At 36.6% G+C, this 18,139-nt stretch overlaps 1 protein-coding gene across 1 annotated transcript in view; it reads left to right on the top strand.

Annotated features, from left to right (window-relative positions):
- Positions 1-17,413, top strand: part of LOC140171181 (zinc finger MIZ domain-containing protein 1-like) — a 454,107-nt gene extending 436,694 nt beyond the window's left edge. The window contains 12 exon segments of the mRNA XM_072194381.1: positions 1,370-1,421; positions 1,424-1,522; positions 2,122-2,275; positions 2,978-3,188; positions 3,524-3,629; positions 5,134-5,359; positions 6,180-6,337; positions 6,793-6,936; positions 7,345-7,559; positions 8,474-8,804; positions 8,923-9,278; positions 10,028-17,413. Of these exon segments, the coding sequence (XP_072050482.1) occupies positions 1,370-1,421; positions 1,424-1,522; positions 2,122-2,275; positions 2,978-3,188; positions 3,524-3,629; positions 5,134-5,359; positions 6,180-6,337; positions 6,793-6,936; positions 7,345-7,559; positions 8,474-8,804; positions 8,923-9,278; positions 10,028-10,138 (2,163 nt within the window). The 3' untranslated portion in view covers positions 10,139-17,413.
- Positions 17,414-18,139: the final 726 nt, after the last annotated feature.

Below are 18,139 nucleotides of genomic sequence, written 5' to 3'. Positions count from 1 at the left end.
AACATCTCCATGTGTTGACCTAAACAAGGCTGCAGACACATGTGTATGCATAAATACATTAACTTATAGTGGAACTAGAATGGGGACGGTGTCTCTTATTTAGTTGCTTAGTTTACTAATAAGTTTTTACATTATTTATCAGCATATTCTAGAACACGTTTGGAAATTTTACATCAGTGTACAGCTATTATTTAGTTTGATTCATATCGTTATGAACACGGCAGAGTGCCGAATACGCAAAATTGTTGTTCTGAGTAAACGGCGTTTGAAAATCTTGGTACCATTCCATTGGTCCTTCTAAAAATTTAGAACATTCGTGAGCACTCATTTGAAATGTATATTATAGAAGTGAATGTACACGAATTATTGGCAATACCTGCATGTTCTGAAATAATCGATATATCCCTCAAAACGCGTTTTAACAGCTATTCGGCTTTATGCTGTATCCAAAATGTCTCTAACACTGTGCAGAGAGAGGTCGAATACGCATTCAACTACGTGTAAACCATAGCACGCTTCTTGATTTGGGGCTTTTGTGTAGAAATTACTGGTTGTCCTAAGGCTATGTAGACTTAACTTGCTATATAAGTTATAAATAGTCATCCCTGTAATATTGAGCAAAAACCCGAGGATTTTAAAGCAAACATAACAATATTGGCCTATATTTTGCGTATGATTTTCCGGGATTTTCCAATTTCACGGGCGCGCACTCACATTATTAAATCACAGCAATATCATGTGGGGGATGTTTGTTCTTATTTTGGTATCACTGGATAGAAGATACCTACAGCTATATATAAATTAGTATAGGACATGTAATATAGAAATTTCGGGGTTTCCCGCTATACAATACTATAGATCAACATGATTTGTACACATAAGTGTACGATTCGTCTCTCTGCCGAATTCATTTATCGCACTTAGGCGCGATTCGCCCAAATCAATATTTCAATAACTACGTCGGTGAGTAAGATTTACCATTAATTTTTGGTGGAAATAAAAGATAACCTGAAACATAATCATAAGCATGCAAAAACTCAATTTGCTCAAAATTCTCGATTCGTCTCTCTGCCGAATTCATAACGATATAATTTATACAACCTATAGGCAAGAGCAATGTTTAAATACTTGCAAATCTTAATTCATGCAGACTGCTATGGATAAATACAATAAATTTTGTTTGTGTCTCCGTCATTATGTCAGGCATTCACAATAAAGCTTAAGATAATATATAAAGCTATATAAAGCTTAAATATATTAATTAGATAAATGATACGCTTACAAAATCAAATTTATTTTAAGTTATGTTTAATACTTGTTTAAAATTGATATATATTTTGGGATTTCTATTTTTTCCACCTACCCACAGGCTAACAGGGGGATGAGCTACCAGCATTCACCTGGGATACCCGGTAACCCTACACGCCATTGACACCTACACCAAGCATCCCACCATACATGCCCATGTCCCCCAGTGGTGACATGAAGCCGTTCCCCGGTGGCCCGCCAGATATGAAGCCTGGTATGAGACAACCTTTCTTTGTTAGAATTATTAATTATGATATTATTTGCCTGCATCCACCTTGTATTGCTTTTTATATACTTAAAAACACTTACTTCAATAATGTTAAGCTTAAGCTTAGACAATGGGATCTTATAATTAAAAGTCAATATTACAGAAAAAGAATAGTTATTGTGATCATTTATAATTATAAACTTGATTTGATAGCTTGGTGCAAAGTTGTGATAGACAATTTGAACACAGTTTTGATAGTTTTACTTGGACCACATAATGTCCTGCTTCTCCTACCATAATAAGCAATAAAGTTTCACCAAGTGTATCTTGAACCATTTCTGTATAGCTCAAATATACACATCAATTAGATCTTAACCATCTTGTGTTTTTACGCAAGTCAACCTCAGCTCAACAAAGAAATGGTGATAATTAATTAGTGTTGTGCATATTTTTGGTGATATCAGTGTACATTTAATTGCATTGCCCATTGCTTCATTCATGCATGTATATTAACATTATGAAGATTTTAGTTCATGCAATTGTAGACTCACAAACGATAACAAAGAACAATGTCTGACTTTCTGACTCACGTTTTGTGTTTATAGGTATGCCACCTAGTGCAATTAGCGACGAGATGCGCATGACGTTCCCGGTGCGAGATGGCGTCGTCTTAGAACCGTTCAGATTAGAACATAACCTGGCTGTTAGTAACCATGTCTTCCATCTGCGACAGTCAGTACATCAGACCTTAATGTGGAGGTAAGAATTGAACATTGAAATCTGAACATTTCCACCACACCAACCATGATGATGATGTAATGTGTCATGAACGTCAGAGAGTAATAGAAAATGAAGCAAAGGAATAAATATTACATAACTCACACTTCCTTAGTTTTGGAAATCCTGATATGTGACCTGTTACTGTGAAATTAGCGTAAGTTAATGGTTTTGAGACATCCTGGCTGATGAGTTGATGTTCTTTGATTGCTGCATACCCTTGTACAAGCCAGTAGTATATCCTTTGTTGAATGACCCCTTATGCCCCCATTCACAAAGGACATACAGACATACTATTGGCTTGAACAGGTGTCTATGTAACAAAGAACACCAAAGCTGCAGACAGGACATCTCGAATCTACCATCTTGCAACTATACACTCATTTTGTGGTAGCAGGTCACATATGTCGAGCAATGATGGACTTTTATTCAAAATTTGGACTGGCAGTTTCACTACTTATCAGTGAGTAGGGTGGCCAACAAGTTGCATGTTTAGCAAACTGCCCTTCTGAGAGTTCTGAGGAATTGAAAAATTGTATCAAATCATTCTTTTTGGGCATATTCTTTGCCTCATCAAAAAAAAATTGATGTTTGAATAATTAAGCTTAAAAACTATATGTGGTTGAAATGATGCCAAGCTGAATAACTAACAAAGTTTTTTTTATCAATTTTTGTTCTTTTCAGGTCTGATTTAGAGTTACAGTTCAAATGTTATCACCATGAAGACAGGCAGATGCATACGAATTGGCCAGCATCGGTACAAGTCAGCGTCAACGCAACACCATTATCAATAGAAAGGGGAGACAACAAAACCTCACATAAACCTTTATACTTAAAAGAGGTCTGCCAACCGGGCAGGAATACAATACAGATCACAGTCACAGCTTGCTGTTGTGTAAGTTTTCTCAGATTTCCTGTACTCTTTAATTTTTCAACTGAATGCTTTAAAAGTGGTAGAAGGGTCAACATTAATAATCTCCTACAGTATTGATGCTCTAATATCTTAAATTTATGGCTGAGGTATAGTTTGTTAAATGATAAAGGTCAACAAAATGGCTGACATTACCAAAAATGACGAACATCATAGTTTAATAGCCTTATTTTTAATAGCAGCAAATAGATGTCTCAGTAACCTCTGTTGCATCTCCTTACAAAAAGATAGCAAAGCAAATTCAGCAATCTGTATTGCCTGTTGTAAGTCATTGTATTGTTTCTCCTTGTTGTTTGCAGTCACATCTCTTCGTATTACAACTCGTCCATCGGCCGACAGTCAGGTCTGTGTTACAGGGTTTACTCAGAAAGAGATTATTACCGGCAGAGCATTGTATCACTAAAAGTAAGTAATAACAAAGGAATAACACTGCCCTACAAGTAACACTTTCTGAAATCTGCTTTGGGAACTAACACAATGTAACTTTTCGGATGAAAAGCAGAAATGGAACTAGTCTCCTCCACAATCAGTTTGATTCCAATCACTGCACATAAACCGTCTGCCAATGTTAACATACAACCCCGTCTTTGATTGGCTTTGAAATAACATGAATATATCAAACATTTGGCAAAGTTATCCAGAGGCACACCACTGACCTGCAGACCAGCCGATTGGCATACCACTCTACACTATCATCAGGTGTAAATCAACAGCGCTTTATAGCATGTTAGTATAAGGAACCTGCACACTTACATTCTTACAAAATCTAAGATAGGACTTGACTGGGAATCGAACCTGGGACCTTTGTATTCCAAAATCTCTTAAAACTACACCAGTGAGGGAGGAGCTTCCAGGGTTGTGATTATTTATAATCCAATATGATCTTCACGGAATAAATGGCAATCTGCACCTGTTAGTACATAGAAATAGTGTGACGTCATATTCCAGTAGGGAAAAAATATACTTGGTGAATGCTTGCATGGGTGGTACCAAGGTAGCCTACTGGGTGCTAGTAAGTGAGGAAAACTGTGACAATCTGGTGTGCAGACAGTGTGCGCTTCTTGGTCACCCTGTATAGGTGAATACATTATTAATTCAATGAATACATCATACAAGCTGCAAGAATAACAGTAATGCTATTAAATTTCATGAGTGCGTCACTCTGACAATGAATAATGACAATTCATGTTGCAATTGTTTGTCCTTTTGATTGCATTGTACATTGATAAATATTTAAGGAGGTGTATGCATTAGCTGTACACAATGGGCAGGTGGTATCTTTGATTCAAGTAAGGATATTGTCTCTAAGTCATCAATCATACACAAAAACAAGTGTTGGCAATCACTTCCTAGCACATTGTATAATATCTCAATGATAGATATGTTTGGTTTTTACATTTGATGTTCAGATATGAGTGAATAATGATGTCTGTCTAGTATCTGTCTGGTCTATTTCAGTTATGTTTTGATCTGTGCTACATATTACCATTCCACTTTGTGTGTTTGATGTTATTTGCCCATTTCAAAAACTTTATCCCTGTCAATACAAAATCGGTCTTCAATTAAAGATATGTGGCACTTAGTTCCCATGAAGCCTAGCAACAGTAAAGCATTGGACCCATAAGTGTCTTTGGTAGGGATGTTTTGTTTACTTTAAAAAAAATGATAAAAAAGAACAAGTTTAGGAAATCTGCTATTTTTGGAGTTTTAATGCTTTAATTTAAAAAGAAAATAATTTTTTTAAAAGATAATGTCATCTTGTCAACATTTGTGTACAGAAACTGCTATATATAACATGGTGTCCAGTAGGTTTTCATGACAGTGGCATTGTTATTTGCTCCAACCCTATTACTGTATGCAATGAAAACTTTTGAACTCATATTTTCTAACTATTTGTCCCCTTTTGCAGTTAAGAGAAATTTCACAAGCGTTGCAGCATCAAGCGGTGGCGCCCTCAATGGTGAGGATGGGGTTGAACAAACAGCGATCAAGGTATCTCTCAAGTGTCCAATCACATTTAGGCGGATAACGTTACCAGCGAGAGGTCACGACTGCAAGCATATTCAGTGTTTTGATTTGGAATCCTACTTACAGCTCAACTGTGAAAGGGGGTCATGGAGGTGTCCTGTTTGCAAGTAAGTTGTAGTGGGTTTGTTGTATACTTTGTTTGGCCTATAATTGGTGAAGACTTATCATGGATTGATACTTATTATTACAATGGTGTGCACGCAGCTGGATGCAGCCCCTATGTTTGTTACGCTTTGTGTAATGCATAACTGGCGTATGCTTGATATGACTTTACACAAGCATAAGTTGGGATTTATTGACTCGCGCAGTATCAAAAACCAAATAATTTTTGACAGTTATAATATAGCCAAACGAAGTATAGGGAAGGGCAAATACACAGTCAGATTCTTTTTCTGTTCTTGCTATACCACAACCACATAGTCACCCATAGTGCACCCTTGAGGTACTCGTGGTCTACCATAAAATTTGCGTTCATGGTAGCATGGTACCCATGCTAGTATTATTCCCATGACCAAATGGTCACACATTTTTAGGTTGGTTCAACCCAACTCCATAAATGAGCATTGTTGTTGATGGAATTATAAAGCACCCCTTTGGATATACAGCCCCATAGATGGCAAGTTCTGACTGTGTAGCATATATAAATATTGATCACACATTGCATGTAATGTTTCTGCAATATTTTAATTGTAAATAAATGTTTGATTTTATGTAAGAAGGCACAAAGTCACTTTTTGAGTATTACCTGATTCTTATACTCTGTCCAGTATTTAGTAATCCTACCATGTTGATGCACTTGATTGATTACTTTAAAAAACTGGATCGATTATAGATATTCGCATGTTGCACCACCCAGTTATGTCTCGTAGTGTTTGATCATCATCATTGTACTCTATACCACTTTTTCGCCCACTGTACCATTTTCAGCAAAACGGCTATGTTGGAAGGACTGGAGGTGGACCAGTTCATGTGGGGTATTCTAACGGCGGTGCAGTCGGCGGAGTTTGAGGAGGTGACCATCGACGCCACAGCGAGTTGGAAACCTGTACCTGTCAAATGTGATATTAAAGAAGAAAATGAGCATGGTAAGTGTTGTAAGGATTTTACAAATAAAATATGCCTCTTGGAAAAATGGTAGTTATAAAATTTGTACGTGCCTTACCCATTATGAGCAAATTAGATCTTCAAATGATCTCACTAGACTTTGGTATAACAGTGGGGCTTCCCCTTTATGATTTTAATAACTGTAGTTTATTAATATACGTGTTGTAAAGCTTGAATGCAATAGCGGAATTTGTGCTGCAGCAAACTTCAAAACTGAAAGTTCAATATGGCTACTTCAAAGGTGGTTGCTTAGTAACTACTTGTTGAATTTCCTGTTATAAGGTCTGTATATTGGCATGCACTGTAAATGACTGATGAAAGATGCAATTGGAGCAACATTTTGTTTTTTAAACTACCAGCAGATATATTTTGAAACCAACATAAGAATAATTATGATTGCATCACCAATTTAACCTCTGACCCTTTGATATTTCAGATGGTTGCATCGCCAACAAGAGATTTAAGGCAATGTCACCGGGTAGTATGACAATGCCTGGCATGCAGACGTATGATAATATGAACCCGCCACAATCACCCTATCCAGGGGTAGGACCACCACTTTCAGGGCCTGAATTTAACGGTGAGTAATCGGTTTATTAGGATGCATCACAAACTGGCAATTAAACTGAAGCACGGACACCTCTTTAGTGACTGGTGTTTTGTTTAAATGACAGAGCTCTCTAGCAAGCAATTGACGTCACTTGATTTGGGTGACTAGCTGTCTGTACCATTTTAGCCTACACTAATATTAAGTGGTTAAACATGAGGTGGTTGAACTTCCCAACACCAGACAACAAAGTGATGCAAATACGATTGATATATTTCATATTAAGCAGTATATCTCCATGAAATTTGGTGTTCAATTTCTGTTGTTTCACCTTTCACAAATATAAATAATTCAGAATAGATCAAACAAATAGGTAAATAGTCTGTAAGTTCTTTCCAGTATTGATTTTTATAATTTATAATTTTTGTTCTGTTTCCTTAGGTCCTCCAGGTCCAGGTCCCGGTCCTGGGCCAGGTGGCATGGGGCCAGGAGGTCCCAATGGTCCAGGCACACCAAACTATGGCAACTTCAATAATTTCAACCAGGGTAACATGCCCCCAACTAGCTATACAGGGCCCCCAATGAGGCATATGGAAGATAATATTGCCCAGTCTGATATGGTGCCGGTAGAGAAACAGTTCAACCATGCACATCATGTAAGTACAAGTGCCTTGAATCACAAGTTTAAATTAAAGTAAAAAGAATACTATGACCAGTGCATAATATTATAATAGGGTTTTTGTTTCTGCGCAAGTCAATATAGTCCAAACTTACGCCCATGTAGTTCACAATGTGTCAGTCAAGCAATACGCAATGCACCGTTGGCGTAGGTGCTGCACTCAGCTGTGTCTACGCCATTCTATATCAATCCATGATGTTATGAGTCCCACCTATTACGGGCTAATCATAGGTACAAATGATCAGCACCAGTGTCCGAATTAAGAAAATAAAAGGGGTTGTCCCACGGACAACCAGATTGTAATTTCTGGTTGTCCGTCAAAGTTTTTGGTTGTCCGTAAGCTGCCACAATTTGAAACAACTACATGTGACCAAAAAAGTGGAGTGAGTGTAGTCAATTTATGAACAATTACTCTTAAATATTTAACAATTCATCAGTTGTGTCAGGTTTGAGCAATTAAACTAAACATGCTGAAAAAGTGACTTTTGGCTGTAGATCTTTGGTTGTCCGCCGGACAACTAGAGCATTATTTTTGGTTGTCCGGTGCATGTTTTGGTTGTCCCGGGTGAACGGACAACCAAAATTTCGAACACTGATCAGCACACTTGGTAAATTCTTGAATATTAACAATGCGGTAGAAGCAAGTTGCAAACATTTTTGACCAAATATCTTAATTTATAGTAAATTCTTGTGAATAGAAAAATTCTAAAGAAAATCAGTGATGTGAAGTGCGACATTTGATACTTAAATAGCAATCATCAACCTTGGAGCTTACAACTAACACACTTCCTTAACTTTTCTACTGCAGTGCTGTTCTATATGTAACAATCATTAAGCTTTACTCTTATATCATTTTGTTCTTATCTATCATTTGTTCTTGTGTTCTTTCAGATGAATGTGCCAGGCAATCCACAAGGGCACCCCAACATGAGACACATGGGTCCTCGTCCGCCAGGCTCACATCCAGGCGCACATCCTGGTTCAAGTCCTCATCCTGGTACACCGCACCCTTCAACACCTCTATCCAGTACACAACATCCAGGCATCCCTCATCCGAACACCCCACATCCCAGTACTCCTCACCATGGCCCTCCTACACCTGTTCCAAACAATGCCCCATCAAGACCAATGCATCCAAGTAATAATAACCCTCCAACTCCAGGAGGAGGAATGCCGCATACGCCGGGTATGCCACACACACCAAGTATGCCCCATACGCCCGGTGGTGGTGGAATGGGACCCCATACGCCTGGGGGAGGAATGGGACCTCATACTCCGGGAGGTGGAATGGGACCCCATACTCCGGGAGGGGGGAATGGGACCTCACACGCCTGGCGGAGGTATGGGACCTCATACTCCGGGCGGGGGTATGGGACCCCATACGCCTGGAATGCCAGGCACCCCAGGTATGCCCCACACTCCAAATATGCCCCTTACTCCGAACATGACGCCAACTAATTCAAACTCAAACATGCCACCAACCTCATCAATGCCATCAACGACGCAAGGGACATCGCATCCAACAACGCAAACGTCATCGTCGACATCACAGCAGCAAATGTTGAACCACAGTAATTCACCGAGTAACAATAGCAGCAGTACTGTAGCACAAAACCCGTCAAGCGTACACAGCGACTTGAACTTTGACCCAGCAGCAGTCATAGAAGGTGGTGGTGAGGGACAAGAAGGATTAGATGTAAGTAGTAAATCAACTTATATTATGGACTACGTCTTTCTTCTATTAGTATTGCTAGCAATTTAAAAAAAAACAAGTCGCCTTCCTTTCTTGAAATACACTGCTCAAAAAATTTAATTATCAGACCTAATTATTAGCATTTCTCAAAAACAGCAGTAACGTGGTTAATTAGATGAGTATGATTTCATTCAATAATATTTAGGCAACAGAACACTTGCGTTACAATGTACTGAAGTCCCGTGACACAGAAAAACATGTTTGTCAGCACCATGAGAACAGAAAGGAAAGAATGACAATCAGGATAGTTATTTTCTGATCCTTTACATATTATGAGTAGTGTACAGGGTGTGTCAAAATGATTGATACCCATCCATATCCAGTGAACATGGCCACTGCCCCATCAAAATGCAGTAGAACAGCTACCACCTTATTTGTAGATTTATGTCATAAAAGGTCATTAAACAATCAATTGTAGTCATTTCAAGAGGATCTAACATTAGATGTGGAAGATGCAGGTGTTTTATTAGGCAAAACATCTGATGGGTACCAATCATTTTGGTACAGCCTGTATTAAACTGTAATTGCTCAGGCTCCTTTTTTTGGATATGTGTTCTCTTCATAATGTTTTTAATCCCAGCATATCATCTTCCGCATTTCCTCTAAGCAATGATACAACTGAAGTTCGCTTTCGCAAATTATTATAGCCATTTTTTAATTCTCATTTTGTATGTTATCTTTTCCTTTGACAGTTACTTCCAGGGGACATGGTAGATGTGGATCTCCTCTCAATACTTGGCCAATCAGATGGTACATCAAACAATAATGAAAGTGATGAATTACTCTCACTATTTGACACATAGAGAACAGCATTCTGGGAAGTCTTTATAGAATCACTCCACTGGATATTTATTATTGCCAGAATACACACTGTAAAGAAATGAATTTTGAACCACTATGATCCAAACTCTGTGCATTTTCTTGGTCCATTTTGAAAGCCAAGGAATTTATGCAGACTTTTATAACTGACATGTGGACTTTTTGTTGTGGAAGAGCCATTATTGTTTGTTGGGAGTTGGAGTGGAAATTCTGTTATTTTGTAATCTATGGTGTGTTTAAAAGTGCATAGTTAGTGGTGCGAGTCTACCCAGATTGCAATGCTGTCTTTAGCTGCACATATCAGCGCCCTGCGAGTGATAAGAAGAGGAGGGATGCACAAAATGGTGCCGAGAAGAAAAACACTGTTTTTTCTTTTTTTGACGTTGGTGCTCTGGAAGCAACATTTTTATTTTATGAAGACAACTTTGTCACAAAAACTGACTGGTTAGCAGCGGGACTGCTGAAATCCTTCCCTGCACAGCTCATGTAACTTGCTTCTTCAAGAGCCGTGTTGAAATCAAACATGGTTGCCATGGAGGTTGTTGCATAACAACCAATTGGAATTTCTTGTTTTAAGTTTATTGTTGCTAATATTTTCAGAATGATTTGTGTGCATCGTCAACTTTGCTGACACAATTTAGATATCATACTGTGGAAAATGATATACCTCAAAACGATTGCAAATCAAAGCTCTGTATAAGATTGTTGATACAACAGCAAAATAATATAAGTGTGAAATTGCCATTCTGATTTGAAACATGTGCAAGACCTTGCTTGTTAGCTCACAGTTCTAGCTCATGACATTTCAGATATTGATTTTTACCACCATATGACAAGGCATAGGTATATCACAGCAATGTAATGCTGATCAGTATTTGATAATGATGCTTTGACTTTTATTTGCAATTTTTTAAGTGTTCGGACAAATGAATGTAGCAAACGCAAGGAAAAATTGGGACCCCATTGGGGCAGTACTGGGCATGATTAGCACGTACTCGAAACAAATTAAAACGGCCAGTTAAGAAGTGTGATCTTGAGCTTTTTCTTAGCTGGAATGTGATAGCACAATTGATTGTGCAAGCCCACTCTGTTCATTGTGCCCAGCACAGCATCATAGTGCCCATCTGTAATACCATTTTCAGATTACATAGATCTAAAACCAGTACTGTCCTGATGCACTACCTGCCGATCTAACATTGCCTCTGATTGGTCAATTATTTGATATCTTCACTTATATCACCAATCAGAATCGAGCTTTGCAAATAATTCACCCCATTTTTTTGTGTGGTGAAATTATTCTAACAATGTTGCTGATTGGTCCAGTCGATAATGAAAACTTCTTTTTGGCCAATCGGCAGGTAGTTTTCATGGGGTTAAAACCCACATTCCTTGTCTGTGAGAAACCACTGCTACAAAAGTAATGTCATTTTGGTGAGTGAATATATAGTGTGATGATAAGGGGTGCTGCCGGATTGGGCAGGAGCGATAGTGTATTTGAGGAAAAACATTTCCAGGCAAAATTGGGCAAAAAAAGATGACAATTCAAGTAAAACAATGTTGTTGTTGACCAAATCCCTTCTGACTGGTACATGTTTTTCCTGCAAATGTGCGACTGGCTACCTGCCTAGTGATGCTTGATGCCAATAGATAATTTTCCTACTGCAATCATATTTGCTATATGGATCAAGGTGTTCCTCTTAACAGTAACCATAGTAATGTGTGTTGCTTACCTTGATTACAGTAACTTATGCCAGGGTCCATTAAACAGTAAGAGATAATCAAGTGTCTGGAAATCATCTATTGGCAGGATATAGGCTTACAAAACTAATTGCAGTCATTTAGTTACAGGAGATCAAGGCTTATTGTTATATACATTTATAATATAGCGCTGTCAGCAGCCATTGAAATAATGGGGTGTTAAGGCATTGGACTATTCCAGTTGAAATCCATATACCTCCTATTGGAGACATGGCTTTGATCTTCCACTCAAGGAGTGTGAATTTCAAATGGGGTTATCTGAATGGATGACTCCATTTGAAAATCACTCTGTGTGGGAGATTGAGGTCATGTCTTTCATAGGGGTGTATGGATTTCAGCTGGGATAGCCTATTGTTTACTGTTTACTAAAACAAAGTGCAGATCACACGCAGATGTCAGTTTTTAGCAAATTTTCTAATTTGTCCTATTAAAATGAACAATTTCAGGAAAAGTGCAACTACTTTTATAAGGATCTTTGTGCAATGCTGACTGCCATAAGCTTAAATCTGCATTGCAGTGGTACAACAAACTTGACAACCCATTTTTGTTTCGTATGGCAGGTTAAATGATTGCAAGTCAAATAATTTCTTGGTATTAAAATCCTCAATACCAAGTATTTGCACTGTAAAAAGCTTCAAATGCTGATACTCTTGAGTATGCCCTGTCACCTAATACAAGGACAGATCTGTTCTTCCACTGTTATAGGTTGGCTACTAAACAAAACCATGGCAGCCATTTTGATGTTTCCATAGAAATGGCGGCCATTTTGATTTTTTCGCTGAAATGGCGGCCATTTTGATGTTTCCGCAGAAATCAGGCACTGTTGAATATTGTCTGCAATAAGTATGAGAATTGATTGGTACAGGTACCAGGGTGTTGATATTCACTCATGGCAATTTTGTTGTCGATTATTTATGTGGTAAGAATACCCTGTGCTGTATACCAGAATGTTTTTAATAATCATCTGGCAAGAAGCAGAATCTAATTCTGTGATTTGTTGTGTACAAATAATTTCAATGAATTGTAACAGCATTTATGCATCTTCTTGACAAGAATTTTACTTGTGCAAAAAAGAAATTGAATAATTTGTTGTTTTTTTGTCAAACAAATTAATTGTATAAAAAGCAAAACTATTTCAGTGCTGCACCGTGTATTTAAGGCTTTTCAGCTTGTAGCAATGATAATCTTAATGTGAAATTTTATATCGTTACCTCAGCGTGCGTATCGCATGTACATATTTTTAACCCAAAGTTTGTCAAGAGTACGATTAAACACATGTTTTAGATAGAAACTTGCAAACTTGAGATTTTTTTCTTAAAAAATTGTGAGATAAAAAATTTGAGAAAAAAAAACCTGTTGACAATGATGACTCTGTGACCCTATACCTAGCTTGCTAGTTTAGAGCACACACACATAAAATGCTAGCTATGGTGTTTATATGAATATATATATTTTATCACTATTGGACACTGGCAGACAATGCCAAGACATAGAAATACTTGAATGATATTTTTAGACTGTTCTGTATATTTCAGTTTTACTATTAGTGTCCCTGATTTACCATAAGTGCTGCGACCAAAACACATAGTTTTTTGTTCATGCGTTTGCAAAAAACACAAACAATATCGATCCAATTCAACCATATTCTCAGTATTATACTACCGTCAAACTGTTTGGGAAATGTTGGTTATTTTAATTTTTTAGAAATACCAGCTACATTTTTAATGCTATATCAAATGCTTTTTCTTTTTTTTATAAAGCTTCTAATGACTTGGGTTTCCTACTGAGTTTAGTTCAGGTCAACATACTCCATCCATATAGCCTCCACCTTCATGGCAAAGTTGTATGACATGCATTTACTAATACACCAAGGAAGGTCATACCTTTGGTTTGGGCATGCAAGGTCAAATTAGTTGTGTCGTTTGGAAATTTATTTACATTCAACTTCAGATGTTGGAAAGTATATGCAATTAATTTTAACACAATTTGGTAATTACTGACCTTTGAACCCACTGGTATCTATGTAAATGCATTTGAGAATGACATGGGTTAGGTTTTTAAGTATACAAATTTGATATCTGTTAATTTTAATCCACCATGTATGGAGTGTATGAAGAATGCTCTCAATATACATTGAAGTTAGACATCTTGAATATAAAACCCCTTTGTAGATAAAAAACCAAATCTACTGCTTTATTAAACTAATACTTGCAATGAGGAACAGCGATCTATTAAAGTTGTATTCTCCTTGTATTAAATTACCAGGCTCTGGCAGGAAGTGCACCTGTCTCTGGTAGGTGGGATTTTAATTTTAGGCTTTTGATTCTAGTCATTGCGATATTTCCTTTAATGAGGATTTCAAAGTTTAAATTTCACAAATATTTTGATATTTTGCTGTATTTGAAAAAAATTAAGTTTCACAACCAGGTACATTTGATGTTTGAATTATCACAAAAAGGGGAAAAAGGCATATTGAAGTTTAGTTTGCCAGCAGCCTATTTTGGGTGAATATTCCACAGGGGGTAAAAACTTGAAATGTAAGAGCCCAACCCATGTCATCTCAGATACCATTGGCCATGGCTACAATTTCCATCTTGAATGTGATAAAAACATGACAGTTGTCTGCCAAAGTCTACATTTACTTTGCGTTTAACGAAGTTAAGGTTGTTTTTGCTTTAAAATGACACCTCACACATTGATGTCGGATGTAAAATATTGATTTTATGTGACAAATGTACAAATTCCTAACTATTTTTTTCAATATTTTATAGTTATTTTCTTTCTTATTTATAAAATGTGATTTTCCAACAACTGTCCTGATTGGATGTAATGGTTCTTGTATTTTCCAACAACTGATATGATTGGATGAAATGAGTCTTGTATTTTAATGTGTTTCTGGACGCTAGCAATATGGATGGAGTTATGTATCAATATGAAATTCAACCTGTACATCAAAACACAAACAAATTCAATGCCTTTTGAACTATGCCTTTATTTCAATTCAACCCCATTATGTGGGTGAATTTTATATGTTATGTATAATTTTATTGATTTCAAAATGGTTGCTTTGACTAAGAGTTTGCCTTGGTTATATGTAATTGTTTTATGTTATACCATTAAAGGTATTTTTTTCCTGTCATCGTAAATTGCAGAGCGTATGTGGACAAGTTGGGTCTCAAGCTGAGCTGCTATTTGGATTATTATTTATGCACATTACTGAAGCTGAAGTAAATAAAGACAATCACACCAAATTTTAAGTTTAAAGAGGAAGCCCTGTCAGAGCAGTTCTTCTGAGGTGAACCAAACCTGCCTGGTTATCAAATTAATCAGTGACAAGGTTATCTCAGAATTTGACAGGTGCTAATTGATGTTTTAATTTTATTGCATCAATTAGCACCTGTCAAATAAAACCAAAACATTATAGGGGAAACTGTATGTAGCTGCACCCATTGTATTGGATTGGCAACCATGGGAACCAAAATAGAGTATCTCTGGCATATCCGCAATAACCAATTTAATCAAAAGATGATTGACATTCTAAGTTACCATGGTTTTTTTGCACCTCTGCATAATGTGATTACTTACGTTAAGTACAAATTAAACAAGCACATGCTACAATCATGTTTGCTTGGTGTATGCTGAAAATATTCCAGAGGTTCACTATAATTCATTGGTTATAACTCTTAATAACATCCACTGTCAGAATATTTCATGTTGATTGTTTTTGGCACAATTTTGTGTGCAACAAAACTGATATTGTTGTACAGGCTATATTCTGATAAGGTTTCAGCCGCTTCTTAGGATTCACATTTTGTTGTGACAGTGAAACATGGGACCATAAGCTTTAGGATTCTCCATCATCAGAAAACTATTCCACAGGATTTATACAAAGCAAAAATAGTTTTGAACTTTGTGAAGACTACAATAATATTCTGACAATAAAATAGGTTATTGTTGTACAAAATTTGATGTAGTTATCAATCATGTTACACATTGAACAATTGTCAATTTTAGACCAACATTTAATTTTATCAAGTCTTGAATTAGCCATATTTATTACAATTCAGAAGTTATTTGAAATACAGTGTAAACATAATTGTAAGGAAAATATTAATTTACCTAAAAACGTTAACATATTTGCTTGAAAGATAATAATATTTGGTTCCAGCTGTAGTTATTTGTGCACTTGCGTCTCTTTTTGATGCGGACCACATACGGACACTATCATGATCATGCCAATTTGTTCTGCAAGGTCCGCTGGTGCACCATAGGGGTATGAAGTGAGGGAGCAGTTTTCTCTAATGATGGAAAATCCTTATGATAACAAACATAACGTAGCTCAATGCTTCAAGACTCAATTTGCAATGCCTTTATGATTCTAAATTTGAGGTTCTATCCATAATAATTGTGATAAATCAAAGTGTTGGCTGATGAAAGTCACTTGATTTGGTAAACTATGTCGTAACTTTTAGCAATGTCACCATGTTTGCTGTGTTACCATTATAATAAAAGGACATTCTAAATTGAGAAACTTGGGCAATATCTCTACACAGGTTATTATACTAGTGACTGAGTATGTGGTATCTTATCATAGGAATGTCAATCCAGTGGCTAACCTTTTCGAGATATTGCCCACAATTGCATAGAAATGTCGGCCCAGCAGCAAAGCTTTTGATCAAGATATTGCCCCAAATTGCATAAGCAATTATGAATCATGTTTTTATGGGAATTTAGACCTGTTATAGGGCTAATCATGGGAAAAAAACCCAAAATGGCAGGCACGCTGCAATTTTTGAAGAAGCACCTATTTTGATTTATATCAGTTTTTGTTTTCTAAATAGCTGTAACTTTACTGGAAAATTTTACTTTCAATATTTGCAATTTTTAATTGTGCAGCAGTAATGTGTGACACCTTTGTGTTACATAATGATCAGCTATTTTTTAATATTGTCATTTTACAATTGAAAATAATAATTATGTAACACATGTGCTAACATGGATATTCTTCGCCAAAAATGTACAATTGCCTAATTGCGTATAAATTATGTTGTGTTTGCAAAAATGAGATGGACCTTAGTGTCCGATTGTACAAAGTATACAAAACAAAGTTTCATTTTATGAAACTTGTAACTTATGTCACTGTCATTTTATGTGTATAATACATGTACAGGATGCAGTACATGGACCCTTTCAGACCGTCACCATGGTAACGATTGAGTCTTTCTAGGTGCCACCCTGTCATACCTCTAGAGGGTGCTGTTTATAGGTCATGTGTTGATAGACCATGACTATGGTAACCGTTATAGCGCCCCCACCTTTTTCCTAGTCCCTACCCTAAGTTGTTTTTTTTTGTAACATGTGTATATACATCTTGAATATTCTAATTATTCTTTCAGTCTGTTATTATTTTTTTCTTTTTTGCAATTATGTTGTGGCATTTTCTTGTATTTGTTGGAATAAATTATGTTATTGAGGATGTCAATGATGAATCCTAAATTGAATATTTATATATGACAGTATCATTCTTTTTTAATTAATGTAGCAATAAAATCTTTGAAGCAAGTTATTGGTCTTTTGAGTGCTACATGAGTGGTTAGTGGTGTCTATGAAATTGTTTGCAACATCCAGTATAATTGCCAAAAACTAAAAGCTGATGGTGAAGATCTGAACAAAAAGCATTTGTTATTCAGTTATAAGTGGTAGCTAATCAATTTGTTAGCAGCAGTCCTCTCACTTATAGATGAGGTGATATGATGTGATGATTATACCAGATAGTTGACATGTTTTTTGACCAGTATGCACACAGTATTACAGTGAAGTGATACTGTTCCCTCAAGCATATCGATAGACCAGTCCCTTATGATAGACCAGTTGGCTTATCTTTATAAACATTGCGGTCATCTCATCTATACCACACAATTTTGTTATCCCATTGCAGTTGATATCCTATATTCCCCTATGGAAGATATTAATTACCTTAATCTCCCACACAGGGGATGTAGATATCAAATGGAGTTGCCCATTCAGGTAACCCCATTTAAAATTCGCACTCCCTGTGTGGAAGAATAAGGTCATGTCTTCAATATGGGGTGTATGGATTTCAACAGGACTAGCCCATTAGAGATGCTTGTATTTCTCATAGAAAGAATTCAACTGACCATTCATGTACATTCCTGCAAAGAAAGCAATCTTACCATAAAAGTTGAAAGTGAATGTTTTCTATTAAA

This window comes from Amphiura filiformis, chromosome 15 (assembly GCF_039555335.1).
Source record: "Amphiura filiformis chromosome 15, Afil_fr2py, whole genome shotgun sequence".
Classification (NCBI taxonomy): domain Eukaryota; kingdom Metazoa; phylum Echinodermata; class Ophiuroidea; order Amphilepidida; family Amphiuridae; genus Amphiura; species Amphiura filiformis.
Note: the sequence above shows the minus strand (reverse complement) of the source record. Positions and strands in the feature narration are given on the sequence as shown.